At 46.1% G+C, this 18,178-nt stretch overlaps 2 protein-coding genes across 3 annotated transcripts in view; both read right to left on the reverse strand.

The window, feature by feature from the left end:
• LOC129827960 (potassium channel subfamily T member 2-like) overlaps window positions 1-10,016 on the reverse strand; it is an 85,113-nt gene extending 75,097 nt beyond the window's left edge. Inside the window, exons 1-2 of one of the 2 annotated variants that reach the window (XM_055889286.1) lie at window positions 9,740-10,016; window positions 9,522-9,619 (exon numbers count right to left, since the gene is read on the reverse strand). In XM_055889286.1, the coding sequence (XP_055745261.1) occupies window positions 9,522-9,610 (89 nt within the window). In that variant the 5' untranslated portion in view covers window positions 9,611-9,619; window positions 9,740-10,016. Of the gene's footprint in view, window positions 1-9,521 lie in introns of both variants that reach the window. The other variant, XM_055889278.1, reaches the window with a different exon arrangement.
• A 2,274-nt stretch (window positions 10,017-12,290) lies between these two features.
• Window positions 12,291-18,126, reverse strand: LOC129828014 (queuine tRNA-ribosyltransferase catalytic subunit 1). Its single transcript, XM_055889414.1, has 9 exons — window positions 17,663-18,126; window positions 16,609-16,677; window positions 16,089-16,227; window positions 15,774-15,968; window positions 15,403-15,541; window positions 15,197-15,272; window positions 14,869-14,978; window positions 14,411-14,495; window positions 12,291-14,333 (listed from the first exon to the last, which is right to left on the reverse strand). Exons 1-9 carry the CDS (start codon window positions 17,948-17,950, stop codon window positions 14,181-14,183), a joined length of 1,254 nt encoding a protein of 417 aa, XP_055745389.1. The 5' UTR covers window positions 17,951-18,126; the 3' UTR covers window positions 12,291-14,180.
• Between the last annotated feature and the right edge of the window lie 52 nt (window positions 18,127-18,178).

Consider the following 18,178-nt stretch of genomic DNA (forward strand, 5'->3'; position numbering starts at 1 on the left):
TAATCCCCAATCAGAGACAACGATAGACAGCTGCCTCTGATTGGGAACCATACCCGGCCAACAAAGAAATAGAAAAACTAGAATGCCCACCCAAATCACACCCCGACCTAACCAAATAGAGAAATAAAAAGGCTCTCTATGGTCAGGGCGTGACAGTACCCCCCCCCCCCCCCCCAAAGGTGCGGACTCTGGCCGCAAAACCTGACTCTATGGGGGAGGGTCCGGGTAGGCATCTAGCCTCGGTGGCGGCTCCGGTTCGGGACGTAGACCCCGCTCCGCTCGCTGATCCCTCCGCTTCCGTGGAACCGGACCGTGTATCGTAGCCGGAGGCTCCGGACCGTGGCTCGTTGCTGGAGGAACCAGACCGTAGATCGTCGCCGGAGGAACCAGACCGTGGATCGTCGCCGGATGCTCCGGACCGTGGATCGTCGCCGGAGGCTCCGGACCGTGGATCGTCGCCGGAGGCTCCTGACCGTAGATCGTCGCCGGGGACTCCGGACTGGGAACCCTTGCAGGAGGCTCCGGACTGGGAACCCCCGCTGGAGGCTCTAGGCTGCAGACTGTCGCTGAAGGTTCTGGACCGCAGACTGTCGCTGGAGGCTTCGGGCTATGGATCATCACTGGAGGCTTCGTGCCATGGATCATCACTGGAGGCTTCGTACCATGGATCATCACTGCAGGCTCCGGGCCATGGATCATCACTGCAGGCTTCGGGCCATGGATCATCACTGGAGGCTTCGTGCCATGGATCATCACTGGAGGCTTCGGGCCATGGATCACCACTGGAGGCTTCGGGCCATGGATCATCACTGGAGGTTCCGGACCGTGGACCGTCTCAGGAGGCTCCGGACCGTGGACCGTCTCAGGAGATTCCGGACTGTGGACCGTCTCAGGAGGTTCCGGACTGTGGACCGTCTCAGGAGGTTCCGGACTGTGGACCGTCTCAGGAGGTTCCGGACTGTGAAACGTCGCCGGAAGCTCTGGACTGGGAACTGTTGCCGGAAGCTTGGTGTGTGGGGCCGGCACTGGTGGTACCGGGCTGGTGACACGCACCTCAGGACGAGCGCGAGGAGCAGGCACAGGACGTACTGGATCGGGGAGGCGCACTGGAGGCCTGATGCATGGGGCCGGTACAGGTGGCACCGGGCTGGTGACACGCACCTCAGGGTGAGTGCGGGGAGGTAGCACAGGACGTACTGGGCTGTGGAGGCGTACATCAGGGCGAGTGCGGGGAGCAGCTACAGGACGTACCGGACTGGGGACACGTACTTCAGGGCGAGGACGAGAAGGAGACACAGGACGTACCGGACTAGGGAGGCGCACTGGAGGCCTGATGCGTGGGACTGGCACAGATTGCATCGGACTGGTGACACACTACACTAAACGCCTACGTTGCCGCATACTCCTCGCCAACTCCATTCTCCGGTATCCCTCCTCGCACTGTTCTATTGAATCCCAGGCGGGCTCTGGCACTCTCCCTGGGTCGACCGAGCACCTCTCTACCTCCTCCCAGGTTGTCTCTGGATCACACCTCGGCACCGCCAACCACCCCGTGTTGCTCCCCCCAAAAACTTTCCGGCTGTCCTTTGGGCTGTCTTTCTGGCCGCGAACCCCGGCGTCGCCGCTGTTGCTCCTTCGCTGCCTCCGCCTGCTTCCATGGCAGGCTTCTGTTTCCTGCCATGATTTCGTCCCACGTCCAGGATGTCCTCCACTCCTCCTGGGCACGCTGCTTGGTCCGTGGGTGGTGGGATCTTCTGTCCCGTTCGTTTAGAGAAGGATTAGACCAAGGTGCAGCGTGGTAAGCGTACATAATTTTATTCGATGAACACGAAACAAAAATAACAAACTACAACCAAATGTGAAGCTATATGCAGTGCAGAACGCAACTACACACAAACAAGATCCCACAAACTAAAGCGGGAAAAAAGGCTGCCTAAGTATGATCCTGTAACGGTCCTGACCTGTTTTATGTTGTTTTTGTATGTGTTTATGGTCAGGGCGTGTGTTTTGGGTGGGCAGTCTATGTTTTCTGTTTCTATGTTGGTTTTGGTTTTGGGTTGCCTGGTATGGCTCTTAATTAGAGGCAGGTGGTTTGCGTTTTTCCTCTAATTAAGAGTCATATTTAGGTAGGGTGTTCTCACTGTTTGTTTGTGGGTGATTGTCTTCCGTATCTGTGTTATGTCTTGCACCATACGGGACTGTTCGGTTGTTCGTTTCGTTTCGTTTCGATGTAGTCTGTTCCTGTCCGTGAGTTTTACGTGTTAGTTAAGTAAGTTCATGTTCAGGTTTTTTCGTCTACGTCGTTTTCTTGTTTTGTATTTTGAAAGTGTTTTGTTTTCGTGTTGCCGTCGTTAATAATAAAGAGATGGCTTATTTCCCGAATGCTGCATTTTGGTCTGATGATCCTTCTCTCCTCTCCTCGTCCGAGGAAGAGGAGAACGACAGCCCTTACAGAATCACCCACCACGCTAGGACCAAGCGGCAAGGGAAAACTCAACGGAGTAAGGGACAGGAAAAGAAGGAGCAATGGACATGGGACGATATATTGGACGGAAAGGGTTGCTACACATGGGAGGAGATCCTGGCTGGTAGGGATCGCCTTCCATGGGAACAGCTGGAGGCACTGAGGAGAGCAGAGGCTACCGGAGAGAGGAACCGGAGTTATGAGGGAACGCGTCTGGCACGGAAGCCCAAAAAGCCTGTAAGTAACACCCAAAAATTTCTTGGGGGGGGGCTAAGAGGTAGTGGGCCAAGGGCAGGTAGGAGACCTGCGCCCACTTCCCAGGCTTACCGTGGAGAGCGGGAGTACGGGCAGGCGCCGTGTTACGCAGTAGAGCGCACGGTGTCTCCTGTACGAGTGCATAGCCCAGTGCGGGTTATTCCACCTCCCCGCACTGGCAGGGCTAGATTGGGTATTGAGCCAGGTGTCATGAGGCCGGCTCAACGCGTCTGGTCTCCAGTGCGTCTCCTCGGGCCGGCATACATGGCACCTGCCTTACGCATGGTTTCCCCGGTTCGCCTACATATGCCGGTGCGGGTTATTCCACCTCCCCGCACTGGTCGGGTGACCGGGAACATTCAACCAGGTAAGGTTGGGCAGGCTCAATGCTCAAGAGTGCCAGTACGCCTCCACGGTCCGGTATTTCCAGCGCCACCTCCCCGCCCCAGCCTAGCACCTACAGTGTCTACACTACGCACTAGGCTACCAGTGCGTCTCCTGAGCCCTGTTCCTCCTCCACGCACTCTCCCTGTAGTGCGTGTATCTAGCCCGGTGCCTCCAGTTCCGGCACCACGCACTAAGCCTCCTGTGCGTCTCCAGAGCCCTGTACACATTGTATCTTCTCCCCCTACTAATCCTGATGTGCTTGTCCTCAGCCCGGTGTTACCAGTGCCGGTACCTCGCATCAGTTATAGAGTGGGCTTTGAGAGTACAGTGTGCCCTGTCCCTGCTCCCCGCACTAGTAGGAAGGTGCTTATCCTTAGCCCGGTGCCTCCAGTTCCGGCACTACGCACCAGGTCTACAGTGCGCCGTATCCGGCCAGAGCCATCCGTCTCACCAGCGCCATCTGAGCCATCCGTCTCCCCAGCGCCATCTGAGCCATCCATCTCCCCAGCGCCATCTGAGCCATCCGTCTCCCCAGCGCCGTCTGAGCCATCCATCTGCAATGAGCCTGCAAAGCCGCCCGTCTGCCATGAGCCTGCTAAGCCGCCCGTCTGCCATGAGCCTACAGAGCCGTCTGCCAGACAGGAGCCGCTAGAGCCGCACGCCAGACAGGAGCCACTAGAGCCGCCCGCCAGACAGGATCTGCCAGAGCCGCCCGCCAGACAGGATCTGCCAGAGCCGCCAACCAGACAGGATCTGCCAGAGCCGCCAACCAGACAGGATCTGCCAGAGCCGCCAACCAGACAGGATCTGCCAGAGCCGCCAACCAGACAGGATCTGCCAGAGCCGCTAACCAGACAGGATCTGCCAGAGCCGCCAGCGAGCCATGAGCAGCCAGAGCCGTCAGAGAGCCATGAGCGTCGAGAGCCGTCAGCCTGCCATGAGCGTCGAGAGCCGTCAGCCTGCCATGAGCGTCGAGAGCCGTCAGCCTGCCATGAGCGTCGAGAGCCGTCAGCCTGCCATGAGCGTCGAGAGCCGTCAGCCTGCCATGAGCGTCGAGAGCCGTCAGCCTGCCATGAGCGTCGAGAGCCGTCAGCCAGCCATGAGCGTCGAGAGCCGTCAGCCAGCCATGAGCGTCAAGAGCCGTTCAGTCAGGATCTGCCTGAGTATATCAGCCGGGACCTGCCCCTTGTCCCGGTGCTGCCCCTTGTCCCGGTGCTGCCCCTTGTCCCGGTGCTGCCCCTTGTCCCGGTGCTGCCCCTTGTCCCGGTGCTGCCCCTTATCCCGGTGCTGCCCCTTATCCCGGTGCTGGTCCTTATCCTGGTGCTGCCCCTTGTCCCGGTGCTGCCCCTTGTCCCGGTGCTACCCCTTGTCCCGGTGCTGCCCCTTGTCCCGGTGCTGCCCCTTCTCCCGGTGCTGGCCGTTCAGTTAGGGGATGTTAGTTTTAGGGTGGTCATTGGGAGGGGAAGACAGAAGCGGGGAGTGACTATGGTGGTGTGGGGACAGCGTCCAGAGCCGGAGCCACCACCGTGGTCAACTGCCCACCCAGACCCTCCCCTGGACTTTGTGCTGGTGCGCCCGGCGTTCGCACCTTGAGGGGGGGGGGTTCTGTAACGGTCCTGACCTGTTTTATGTTGTTTTTGTATGTGTTTATGGTCAGGGCGTGTGTTTTGGGTGGGCAGTCTATGTTTTCTGTTTCTATGTTGGTTTTGGGTTGCCTGGTATGGCTCTTAATTAGAGGCAGGTGGTTTGCGTTTTCCTCTAATTAAGAGTCATATTTAGGTAGGGTGTTCTCACTGTTTGTTTGTGGGTGATTGTCTTCCGTATCTGTGTTATGTCTTGCACCATACGGGACTGTTCGGTTGTTCGTTTCGTTTCGTTTCGATGTAGTCTGTTCCTGTCCGTGAGTTTTACGTGTTAGTTAAGTAAGTTCATGTTCAGGTTTTTTCGTCTACGTCGTTTTCTTGTTTGTATTTTGAAAGTGTTTTGTTTTCGTGTTGCCGTCGTTAATAATAAAGAGATGGCTTATTTCCCGAATGCTGCATTTTGGTCTGATGATCCTTCTCTCCTCTCCTCGTCCGAGGAAGAGGAGAACGACAGCCCTTACAGATCCCCAATAAGAGACAACGATAGACAGCTGCCTCTGATTGGGAACCATACCCGGCCAACAAAGAAATAGAAAAACTAGAATGCCCACCCAAATCACACCCCGACCTAACCAAATAGAGAAATAAAAAGGCTCTCTAAGGTCAGGGTCGTGACAAGGATGAACGTTTACAATACTTTTGTCATATCTGCTAATAGAAAGGTACTGTCTGTAACAATAATGTTCGCTGATAGTTGACAAATTAATATTTTTAGCATATCACACCATAAACCATACAATAATACCACTGCAGTAGTTAAATTCAGAATTCAGAATCCATACGAGATGCCTTGAGCAGTAGCCTTGTAAGCCGCCTGATCTCGCGAGCTTACAGGAATGTTTGCCATGAGGCTACTTCAGTGGAGGTCTGAGCAGAGTATTTGTGGTGTGTGAAGACAAGAGGCACTCCAGCAATCAAAACAAACATGGCAAGGGGAGGAGGGAGTTCAAGGAGGGGAAAGTAACGACATGGTACTATGTGTTGAGGAAATAGTGGAGGGGGAAGAGGGTCCATGGGCGACGGAGTGGAGAGGGAGTTAAAGAGCTCAGTAATGTGTGTTTTCCCAGAGCACAATGTGTGTGTATATGAAAAAAGATAACTTATGCGTGCAAGCGTGTGTGTGCCTGGATGTGTGAACATGTGTGACTATGTATGTAGATGTGTGAACTTTCTCTGGTTGTGTGTGTGTGTGTGAGTATGTGATATGTACGTGTGTGTGTGTGCATATTTAAGCATGTGTGTGAGGATCCTTGTGTGAGTATGTATGTGTTTGTTTGTTTGCGTGTTTGTGTGTGTAAGTGTGTGTGTGTGCGTGTGTGTGTGTGTGTGTGTGTGTGTGTGTGTGTGTGTGTGTGTGTGTGTGTGTGTGTGTGTGTGTGTGTGTGTGTGTGTGTGTGTGTGTGTGTGTGTGTGTGTGTGTGTGTGTGTGTGTGTGTGTGTGTGTGTGTGTGTGTGTGTGTGTGTGTGTGTAAGTGGGAGAGTGTTGAAGCGTTGATTAATAGAGCAAACATTGTGACATGCGGGACAAACTGTCTGTGATTCAGCTTGGGAATTAAGCTGTCTGTCACCATTAATCAGCCGACTCTCTTCTGCACCGAGTCCATTTTTTACCTGGTAATACTCCCACAGCCATTGGGATCAACACCATGAATCAGGATAGGATAAAATGCCCTGCATCCCTCCTTCTCGCTTTCATCTTGTCTGTCTTTCTCTCACTCTTTTTCTCACTAACTCTCTCTCACACGACCTCACACGACCTCACACGACCTCACACACACACACACACACACACACACACACACACACACACACACACACACACACACACACACACACACACACACACACACACACACACACACACACACACACACACACACACACACACACACACACACACACACACACACACACACCCTTACATTCCCATCACCACACCAGCTTCAAACATCATTTAGTCACTTTTCTCTTATTGAAACCCAGTCCCATTGAAGAGGAGTGGCACTCAGTTCCAACTGCTGGATGTGTGTGTGTGTGTGTGTGTGTGTGTGTGTGTGTGTGTGTGTGTGTGTGTGTGTGTGTGTGTGTGTGTGTGTGTGTGTGTGTGTGTGTGTGTGTGTGTGTGTGTGTGTGTGTGTGTGTGTGTGTGTGTGTGTGTGAGAGAGAGAGAGTGTGTCTGCTGCCACATTCAACAAAAAGGAGTGCAGAGTGAACATGAAGAGATCCCACAGTGTCGCTCGGAGCAGCACTGTGCCTGCTGAAGCCTTTGGAGTGATGAGCACCCTGCCATCTCCAAAACACTACAGCAGGGAATACATTATACATAAGTAGTACAACAATGTGCTCTCTCTGGGAGCAGCAGTTGAAGCACATCTGCTCAGTGTTCCTGGAAGCTCTCAGCCATGCAGACAATGGGGACAGTCCTGATGTTTATGGCCCCCATGTTCCCCACTTAATGTCCACTTTGTTTCTGTCACATGCATTTTCCATCCTCCTCCTCAGACATTTGGCTACGGTGTTTTAGTTAATACCAAGAAGACTGATCTTCTATTCTTTCTAGGGGTTGGATGGACATATATCTATGATATATCTAGATCACATTTATCCGCATTCCGAAGACAGGAAAGTGTCTCACTTTGCTTAAGACAACCTTGGCTTTCACCACTGAACTGTAACCAGGATGGATCTTTCTCCCCATCTGAGTGAGGTTACACATTACAAGAGGCTACTGGTGAGAGGATGACCATGCACAGACCACAAGGCCTGTACTTCACACTTAACAATAAGACCTTTGGGAGTTCATGGGAAATAATAGTATTGTAAGTGAAGCTAGGGTCTTTTTCAGCTCTGAGAGACAAATACGATTATAACACCCCATTTGTGACATATCTCAGATATTGTTTCAGTAATGTTATAGCATTACTGTTTTTTTTTTGCGACCAGGGCCATTAAACCGTAGTATTACTGTCTCTGTAGTATTGGATAACGTTGATTATATGGAAGCCTTCTTCAACCCTTTTTATACTGAACAAAAATATAAATGCAACATGCAACAATTTTAAAGATTTTACTGAGTTACAGTTCATAGGAGGAAATCAGTCAATTGAAATACATTCATTTGGCCCTAATCTATGGATTTCACATGACTGGGCAGGAGCGCAGCCATGAGTGGGTCTGGGAGGGCATAGGCCCACCCACATGGGAGCCAGGTCCACCCACTGGGGAGTCAGGCTCAGCCAATCAGAATTAGTTTTCCACACAAAGGGGCTTTATTACAGACAGAAATACTCCTCAGCCGGATGTGGAGGTCCTGGGCTGGCGTGGTTACACTGAGGTTGAGGTCAGTTGGATGGTCTGCCAAATTCTCTAAAATGACGTTGTCGGCCACTGATGATCGAGATATGAACATTCAATTCTCTGGCAACAGCTCTGTTGGGCATTTCTGCAGTCAGCATGCCAATTGCACACTCCCTCAACACTTAAGACATCTGTGGCATTGTGTTGTCTGACAAAACTGCACATTTTAGAGTGGCATTTTATTGTAATAATCATGCTGTCTAATCAGCTTCTTGATATGCCACACGTCTGGTGGATGGATTATCTTGGCAAAGGAGAAATGCTCACCAAGAGGCATGTAAACAAATTTGTGCACCAAATTTGAGAGAAATAAGCTTTTTGTACATATGGAACATTTCTGGGATCTTTTATTTCAGCTCATGAAAAATGGGACCAACACTTTACATGTGCGTTTATATTTTTGTTCAGTACATATAGTCTTCTTAAATTATGTGATTTTAAACACCCACTCAGGAGGAAGACCACAAGCAAGTGTTTTGGTGCAGGTTAGTGTTTTTCGTCATGAATTTTGACTTCGCAGCTGGCCTATCTATCGGAAATCGCTCAGTTATGCCTCCAGGACAAAACTCATCCCAATAGAAACGTGAACCTGCTCTTTTGGTCCTCATTTCTCACCTACCAACCAGGGGTCGAGTTGTGAAATGGTGGTTCAGTATTGCATTAGTCCCTATAATTAAATATCCACACCAAGTGTGGCAAGCATACCCATATTAATAAATATGCATGGGGAAACCATAACAAATACATTATCCTGAAAATGGATGGTTAAGTACAGGGTAATAGACACTCTTGGTAGGGCCATATGTTCTGCTTTTGGAACAGCCCTGACCATACCTAGCCAGGGTAAAGAAAGGGAGCATGATAAGTCAACCCAATCTAAGGCTTGATAAATAATAGATAGGTGGTATAATGACTAAATTAATGGCTACCAGAGGCTCACATTACTACCTAATTATTAACACTTTCCCAAATGTACGTTCACAATTATTCATATCAAAATGGATTTGCCATGCCTGACTTCCACTCATGGACAAGATGCATAGCTGAAAAAACGTAATGCATATGCAAACACACGCATGCACACACACACAAGCATTAACATAGAGTCTGTGCATTTAGTTCAGTCTTTTCCATTATGAAACCTGTTGCTGCTGCACAGTGGCTCGTTGTAGCCTATCCTCTTTCACAGCGCCATCAACAGAGCCAGATCAATAAAAATGACATTATTACCGTAGCCTACGTTCTCTTTTTTTGGTTGCGATGGCAACGCAAAGATGAATTTCTTAGTTTAGTGAGGGACTGCAAATTACGAATAATTTAACTTGTGAGCAATTACAGGGTACCATGGGTAGGCTAGATTGTTGTGCGCCAACACAGGTTTCTTCAGAATAAACACGTTGGAATAGATTTCCTACCTGTCATCAGCCTGCCAGTCACCCAGCAACAGGTCTCGGAACCGGTACCGTGGAGGCAGCGGGAGCACCTCCTTCTCCAGCTCTACCATGGTCCCCTCCTGAGCGCCGAACACACCAGCGCACGCCAGAGATTGAGACGCGAACAAACAGAGACGCCTCTAGAGGGTCTTTTCAAAATGAACTATTCTTTTGTTATTCAACTTCCAAATAACACATACCTGTATGAGCACCCTAAAATGTTGTTAATTTATTACTGACACAATGTAATATCTTTCTTCTTCCAATGCAACAGGTCGAGGATGCTCCGCCGTGACATGCACGTGAGTACTTTTGGCTTGACAGGATGCGGAGCAACTGGTTGTCTCTTTGAACACTCGCTGGCTCCTTATGGACGCTGCGAAAGCAGACCCATTTGCTCGAACAATTACATACTCTGAGTCTACGAGCAGTAGGTTACGAGCCCAAATCTCTGCAGGGCACATTTTAAATACTGCACAAGCTAATCATATTTGCATGAGCTTTATAGTGATGTGTTGTCGTTTTATTGAAGATGCCTTGTTTATTTTTTTCATTTATTCAGGATATGCTCTAATTCTTGTTAATGTAAACTCAATAAACCATGTATGAGTCATATGCGATATTAAATTAATCCATTTAAGGACCTAATTTCTCTATATACTTTCAAATGACTAAAACCAAATCAAAACTGTGTAGAAATGATAATGGATTTATATTCATACAGTTTATTGACTGTCCCGCTCGCTAATCCTCACTTTGCAGTCAATGGACCTACAGTTGAAGACGCAAGTTTACTTACACCTTAGCCAAATACATTTAAACTCAGTTTTTCACAATTCCTGGCATTTAATCCTAGTAAAAATTCCCTGTCTTAAATCAGTTAGGATCACCACTTTATTTGAAGAATGTGAAATGTCAGAATAATAGTAGAGAGAATGATTTATTTGACCTTTTATTTCTTTCATCACATTCCCAGTGGGTCATTAATTTACATACACTCAATTAGTATTTGGTAACATTGTCTTTAAATTGTTTAACTTGGGTCAAACATTTCGGGTAGCCTTCCACAAGCTTCCCACAATAAATTGGGTGAATTTTGGCCCATTCCTCCTGACAGAGCTGGTGTAACTAAGTCAGGTTTGCAGGCCTCCTTGCTCACACACGCTTTTTCAGTTCTACCCACAAATTTTCAATAGGCTTGAAGCCAGGGCTTTGTGATGGCCACTCCAATACCTTGACTTTGTTGTCCTTAAGCCATTTTGCCACAACTTTGGAAGTATGCTTGGGGTCATTGTCCATTTGGAAGACCCATTTGCGACCAAGCTTTAACTTCATGACTGATATCTTGAGATGTTGCTTCAATATATCCACATAATTTTCCTACCTCATGATGCCATCTATTTTGTGAAGTGCACCAGTCCCTCCTGCAGCAAAGCATCCCCACAACATGATGCTGCCACCCCGTGCTTCACGGTTGAGATGGTGTTCTTCGGCTTGCAAGCATCCCCCTTTTTCCTCCAAACATAACGATGGTCATTATGGCCAAACAGTTCTAGTTTTGTTTCATCAGAAAAGAAGTAGGATCTTTGTCCCCATGCGCAGTTGCAAACCGTAGTCTGTCTTTTTTATTGCGGTTTTGGAGCAGTGGCTTCTTCCTTGCTGAGCGGCCTTTGAGGTTATGTCGATATAGGACTCGTTTTACTGTGGATAGATACTTCTGTACCTGTTTCCTCCAGCATCTTCACAAGGTCCTTTGTTGTTGTTCTAGGATTGATCTGCACTTTTCGCACCAAAGTACGTTCATCTCTAGGAGACAGAACACGTCTCCTTCCTGAGCGGTATGATGGCTGCGTGGTCCCATGATGTTTATACTTGCGTACTATTGTTTGTACAGATGAACGAAGGTACCTTCAGGTGTTTGGAAATTGCTCTCAAGGATGAACCAGACCTGTGGAGGTCTACAATTTGTTTTCTGAGGTCTTGGCTGATTTCTTTTGATTGTCCCATAATGTCAAGCAAAGATTTTGAAGGTAGGACTTGAAATATATCCACAGGTACACCTCCAATTGACTCAAATTATGTCAATTAGCCTATCAGACGCTTCTAAAGCCATGACATGATTTCATTGAATTTTCCAAGCTGTTTAAAGGCACAGTCAACTTAGTGTATGCAAACTTCTGACCCACTGGAATTGTGATACAGTGAATTATAAGTGAAATAATCTGTCTGAAAATAATTGTTGTAAAAATAACTTGTGTCATGCACAAAGTAGATGTCACACCCTGGCCTTAGTTATCTTTGTTTTCTTTATTATTTTAGTTAGGTCAGGGTGTGACATGGGGGATGTATGTGTTTTGTATTGTCTAGGGTTTTTTGTATGTTTATGGGGTAGTGTTCAGTCTAGGTGTTTGTATGTCTATGGTTGCCTAGATTGGTTCTCAATTAGAGACAGCTGTCTATCGTTGTCTCTGATTGGGAGCCATATTTAGGCAGCCATAGTCATTAGGTAGGTTGTGGGTGATTGTCTATGTCTTTACGTTAGTTGCTTGTGTCTGCACTTTCGTTTTATAGCTTCACCGTTGTTTTTGTATAGTTTGTCAGTGTTTCGTTTCGTGTTCGTCTTCGGTAAATAAAGAAGATGTACTGTTATCACGCTGCGCCTTGGTCCTCCTCTCTTCATTGTTACGACGATCGTGACAGTAGATGTCTTAACTGACTTGCCAAAACTATAGTTTGTTAACAAGAAATGTGTGGAGTGGTTGAAAAACAAGTTTTAATGACTCCAACCTAAGTGTATGTACATTTCCGACTTCAACTGTACATTCATACCATTTCTTGACTGTCCAGCTCGATAATAGGCTAATCCCCAAACATCCAGAGAGCACAGAACATTCCCAAAACGATGGATAGTCAAATATGTTTTGCAAAATTTGTCTACAAGGAAATATAACACATTTTCAATGGGGCAAAATGAGTTAGACCCCCCTGGTCGTTGGTTTTTACCAAAGTGCATTAAGAAACAGTTAAGTTGTATTTCTTCACACCTGGTCGATTCTGCATGGCGTGCCAATTGTTATGCAGGCAACTGTGCAAAATAAATAACTGTGCAGCTGTGTACAGTCGTGTCCAAAAGTTTTGAGAATGACACAAATATTAATTTCAAAAGGACAAAAGGACCAGCTCACATCATGCCAGTGATTCTCTCGTTAACACAGGTGTGAGTATTGACGAGGACAAGGCTGACTTAGGTAAAAATGTGATTGTCAACCGTGTTGATTCATTAAAGAATAACTTGCTCATTACTATTACATGTTAATTATATGTTTAGCATTCTAAACTAATAACTGAGAAGGTATTCACAATTACAACCCATGTATAAACTATGTAGCCTATACAGGGTGGCTTTATTTAAAGATCTTCTCTCAACTAGAGGTAACAGGTGCTTTTACAACTGCAATGTAGCCCATTAAAGCTTTAATTAGATGTCTTACAATGAAAAACTGAAACAGAAAGGACCTCAATTTCTAACAGAATAACAGGAACCAATCAAACAAAAAAATCTTGCCTATTGTTTTCCAATGTGTCTTTAATCCTGGTGTGCTTCAATGGCAGATTATGTCACCCTATTATTCTCTGTCCTCCGACTGTCTTGACTGCTGGAACTCTTTGTATTGGGTGTCATTTTTTGTTTGAGAAAGTAGCACTTCGGAGACACAGGAAATTGTGATCCCCTAAGCCACTTCCTTGAGAATTGTTTTGCCACTACTCTTGTCTGCCCTCAGCATGCAAATCTGACTAAACCATACATGCTCTACTTCTCTGCTTTTGAACCAAACTGGGTGGGTATAATTCCCATTCCTTTCTATGAAACTTCTCCAGCATGTCAACTAAACAGATGGTGTAATCTGGCTCACGTGCATTTATCAGGTTTAGAATATTTTTGCCCTCTAGTGGCCCAAAGTCGAAAGCACACAAATGTGGGTTTCTGTGTCCTCATCTCTTGCACAACAAAACAGAACTCAATTATAGAAATGTATTCGCTTCCTCCGGCTGGTAAAGGTCGATAATAAGCCCTAGGAAATGTTCCGAATCTCTCTAATTGTTAGTTTATGACCACATTTCTGTGTTAGAAGTCATGCATGGAATTTAAAGAGGGTGGGCCGCTGGTCTGTAGCCATGGTAACAACTAAAAGTGCCTGAATATATCAGAGGAGACAGTTCCTGGACTTCAACAACACTACTCCACTCCTACATTATCATACACTGAAAAGGTCTGCAGTGAAAACTGGATGTCACAAAAGTACTGTATGTCTGACAGGAGTTGAAAGCAGTACAATGTAAAATCATAACTTTCAACAGAATGTTTAGCATATAAATGACAAAAAAAAAACGTACTGTAACAAAACATGAACGTCACTAAATCATAAAGACAGTAAAATATTCAGGCACATCACTGTCATTGAACCATTCAGTAATACGTCTGACAGAATATACAGGCAGAAGCAATTACTCAAGTGAAGCATAAAAGTAGAAAAAGCGATTTCATAACAAACAAAACAATTTTTAAAAAGGAGATCTGATTTCTCATATAAAATGTCTTATTGGCCATTTCAGAGGAAGTCCCAGGCTGTGTAAAGCAGTTTAATTCAATGTGATGTTGACTGTTCCTAGAGCATCCACCGCCCAGCCTGGATACTGTTCAGGAGAGGGGAACATTCTCTTCATGAATGTCCTCACAAAGTCTGGGAAGCGACCATCTATGATGCTCTGTCCCATCGACCGCATCAGAGTGAGCTGGACGCAAAGATAGAGGATAAGGTTATTATCTCAACTATGGCAATTAGTAAGTAAACCATTGTAGAAACACAGACCTGGTAGGAGATGTTGTGGATGGTAATGTGATGCATGGCTGCGGTGTCACTCTTGAACAGAGCATGCAGATAGGCCCGACTGTGCCTGGAGTCATTGGGGAGCAAAAGAAAACCCATAATGTATTTAAAAAATAGATATATTTAACCTTTATTTAACTAGGCAAGTCAGTTATATTATTGACAATGATGGTCTTGTTCAGGGGCAGAGCGACAGATTTTTACCTTGTCAGCTCGGGGATTCAATCTAGCAACCTTTCGGTTACTGGCCCAACGCTCTAACCACTAGGCTACCTGCCGCCCCATGAGAAAACAATCCTCAGAATCATTCAGCCTACAACTAAAAACATCCATTGAAGAGAACTGAGATTTGTAAACCAGTTTTTCTAACCCCTACAAACTCCATTCCTTCAACTCTCCGTATTCTGTCCCTCAGTGTACCAGGGTTAATATGCCTTTACCTCCTGCAGGTGGGGCACTGGCAGTCTGGGTCTATTGCCTGTAGATCCTTGGCAAACTGCTTCTTGGTAATCGTCAGAGATCCCCACGGGACCAGTGCTGAGCCAAACCTCTGGGATGAAAGGAAGATCACTTCATTATCATCACAACCATAATCATCAACATAATCATTATGAAGAAAGTAGTACTGCTATGGACTAAATTATAAAAGAAGCTATTGGGTATCTCTGCACTTGTGATAAGAATACTTATTTCGAAGTAAATTAATAGAGTATAATAGAGACTAATAATAATAGAGACTCATAATATGTAAGAGAATGGAATACTTACTGCAGTGCGTGTTGGGAAGACACAGTCAAACATGTCACAACCCAGAGCAACACACACCACCAGGTCTACTGCATAACTGTGACCCACAGCAAAACACATGAACCACATACATAAAAATATCTGTACGGCACAACAAAACATTTGCAACTTATGTCATTTATGCATGGAAATGTGCTGTTATAACATAAGGAAGATGGCAGCCATACCCAACCCCCATGAGGTAGCGAGGCTTCTCCCGAGGCAGGTGGTCTGTGCTGAGTGTCACCATCCTCCAGAAATCATCCTTCTCTTCACCTCCGCTCAGCCCACCGATAGCAAAGCCAGGAACATCCCGTTTTGTCATTTCTGTAAAAAGCACAGGAACAGAAAAAAAAGATATATGTATCCTCTGGAAATACGCAAATTGCACGACATTTGGTATCAGCATCTGCACAGATAATGTATTTTTCATTAGCTCTTTTTCACTGTATTTCCAAAATAAGATGTTAAACTAATTAGCATGAAGACAGAGCAATTTGCTGTGCTGAATGGCTTTGAGGGAGGTTAGTCATCGATAGACATAGATGAAACATCTTACCGTCTAGACAGGCTTTGCGTAGCTCTGCGTTCAGGCCCCCCTGGATGATGGCAAACAGGTTCTGTCTATCTGGATTCTTATTGGCTGCAATGCAGCGGTCCAGCCAGCGAATCGATCTCCACGTAGCCTCCTCCACCCGCGGCCCAGTCACCGTACTGCTGACCACGTCATCCAACTGCATCATGATGTCTGACCCTGGACAAAACAGAAATGGTGCGATATTAAAATGAAGAACAGGAGTACTACCTGAAGTATAGTGGCTTTACTTTCCAGACTGATTCATTGGGAGTGGATACTGGATTGTGTCCTTCTTACCCAGACTGTTCTGTATGGCAATTGACTGCTCAGGACTCAGAAGGATCTCCTTCCCATCGTAAGGAGATTTGAACTTGACCCCCTCCTCAGTAACCTCAGATAGTTCAACAAGAGACACCATCTGAAAGCCCCCACTGTCCTATGTAGAAATGGTAGGGATTCAAGGAAAATTCCAACCAAAAACTATCTTTTGGTTTGTGTTTCAATAGTCCATCATTGACATACTGTAGTCCCAAAATGTTTTTCTTGTCAGCACTCAAGTTTTCAAGATATGTGACCTTCAAAATACAGAAATCCTCCCCATATGATGCATTTTGCATCATATGATGCTCACATATCTTGAAAAGCAGACATTTGGGTGAAAGAGAACCTTGTTCATTTTAGCCCACTTACGAAGTCAACACATTAGCTGATACTCACAGTCAACACATTAGCTGATAGTCACAGTCAACACACTAGCTGATACCCACAGTCAACACATTAGCTGATACTCACAGTCAACACATTAGCTGATACTCACAGTCAAAAGGTTTCTTTTCCAGTTCATGAAGCCATGCAGGCCATTTGCTTTCTCAATCAGCTCAGGACCCTGTGATCAGACAGACAGACAACACCATCCTCACTGTCTGCAGCACACCAGACAATGACAACAAAGAGCTGTCTACAAGGTCAATCATCTTTGATACACAATGTGAATAGCCCTAGCACCACTTAATGTAGCCCTTGATAATGACTCTCAGTTCCATTACATTACACATAAGAGTTATTGGACGAAGGCGTCTTCTATACAGGGGAGTTTTGTTAAGAGCCCTGAAGCTCAGTCTGAACATTAACACGCATCGCTTGCGGTACAGTTTTGGAAGCATAAGGACCTTATATCTTTCATATTAGCAATAAATAATTTTCAAAAAACAAAAGGTTACATTTATACACAGATTTATAGGGTTATACACAGCTTTACGTCACTGAAAAACACTGTTGGCCGCAACTGTGTTAAAACAGTTAAAACAGTCAACAGTAAGTGTGCATTTGCGAAATTATTTTGATGTGATATGAAAGTAGAGGGATTTATGTTTCTAGAACCGGACTGCAAGTGAGAATCAATTAACGTTTAGATGGAGTATTTGGCTGTTTTGGCTTCCTGAGCAAATTTGCCTTTAAAGCGCAAATCAGCAGTTGAAACAATAACAAAACCCCTCTCCACCACTGTTGTAACCATTCTCAAATTCATAGACAGAACTATGGATGCAAGGACTGGCCATCCATGATATCAGAATTATAGCTTTGACCATGTTTTGAGGCTATACTGTGTTTGTTTACATTAACTTTGTTTACAAAGATTGGAGTAAAACAAAGTTATATTGTATATATTTTGGGGGTATGACAGTTGAACTAAGCTCATGAGGCATTTATAAATTATATTCTTCAAGAATCAATGGGTACATATCATTAATGTATAAATCCAAAAATGGATGTAGCAAATTCTGATTGCCCCTTTAAACAGAACATGTAAGGTCCTTGGACTATAACGAGTAACGTTAGGCTCCTTTCTTACATTATTGGGCTACACTTACCGGCCTCATACCCAAGTGGTATGTGTTGCCAAGACAAATCTGACATCCCAGATCATCGAGTTGGTCCACAGTGATTCCCTTCATCGTTCCTTGTGTACCAACAGGCATGAACACTGGGGTGCTGACCGTACAGTGAGGAAGTGTGAGATCACAAGCCCTCGCTTTGGTCACTGGACATTCGGCGATGATTCGGAGAGCAAGAGGAGCAACGATGGAAACGGCTTTCTTGACAACCATGCCTTTTTCAAGGCTGCTCGTTGCAGCTACTCTGGCCAGGGACGCAGACATGTTGTTGCACACAGACGACGTCAACAAGCACGTGACATACCGGAACTACAGTAATCTAATATGTGCATTGAGTTGTCAAAAATATGTCTTCATTACAATACTATTGACAGCAAACTCGTAGAAGCTATCCTTGCATGTCTTGTCATTTAATAATTGTATCATCAAGTATTAATTTGCCCATTGAAGCAATGTCCAGTGGTGAACACACCCCTTTGACGTTGAAAACAA

The sequence above is a fragment of the Salvelinus fontinalis genome, chromosome 2 (genome assembly GCF_029448725.1).
Source record: "Salvelinus fontinalis isolate EN_2023a chromosome 2, ASM2944872v1, whole genome shotgun sequence".
NCBI lineage: Eukaryota > Metazoa > Chordata > Actinopteri > Salmoniformes > Salmonidae > Salvelinus > Salvelinus fontinalis.

Coding starts and splice junctions, on each gene's coding strand:
- LOC129828014 (XM_055889414.1), bottom strand. CDS start 17,950: ATGTCTGCGTCCCTGGCCAGAGTAGCTGCAACGAGCAGCCTTGAAAAA. Junction 15,273..15,402: donor CGCTACCTCATGGGGGTTGG/GTATGGCTGCCA, acceptor TGTGGGTCACAG/TTATGCAGTAGACCTGGTGG. Junction 14,334..14,410: donor TCCACAACATCTCCTACCAG/GTCTGTGTTTCT, acceptor CTTTGCGTCCAG/CTCACTCTGATGCGGTCGAT.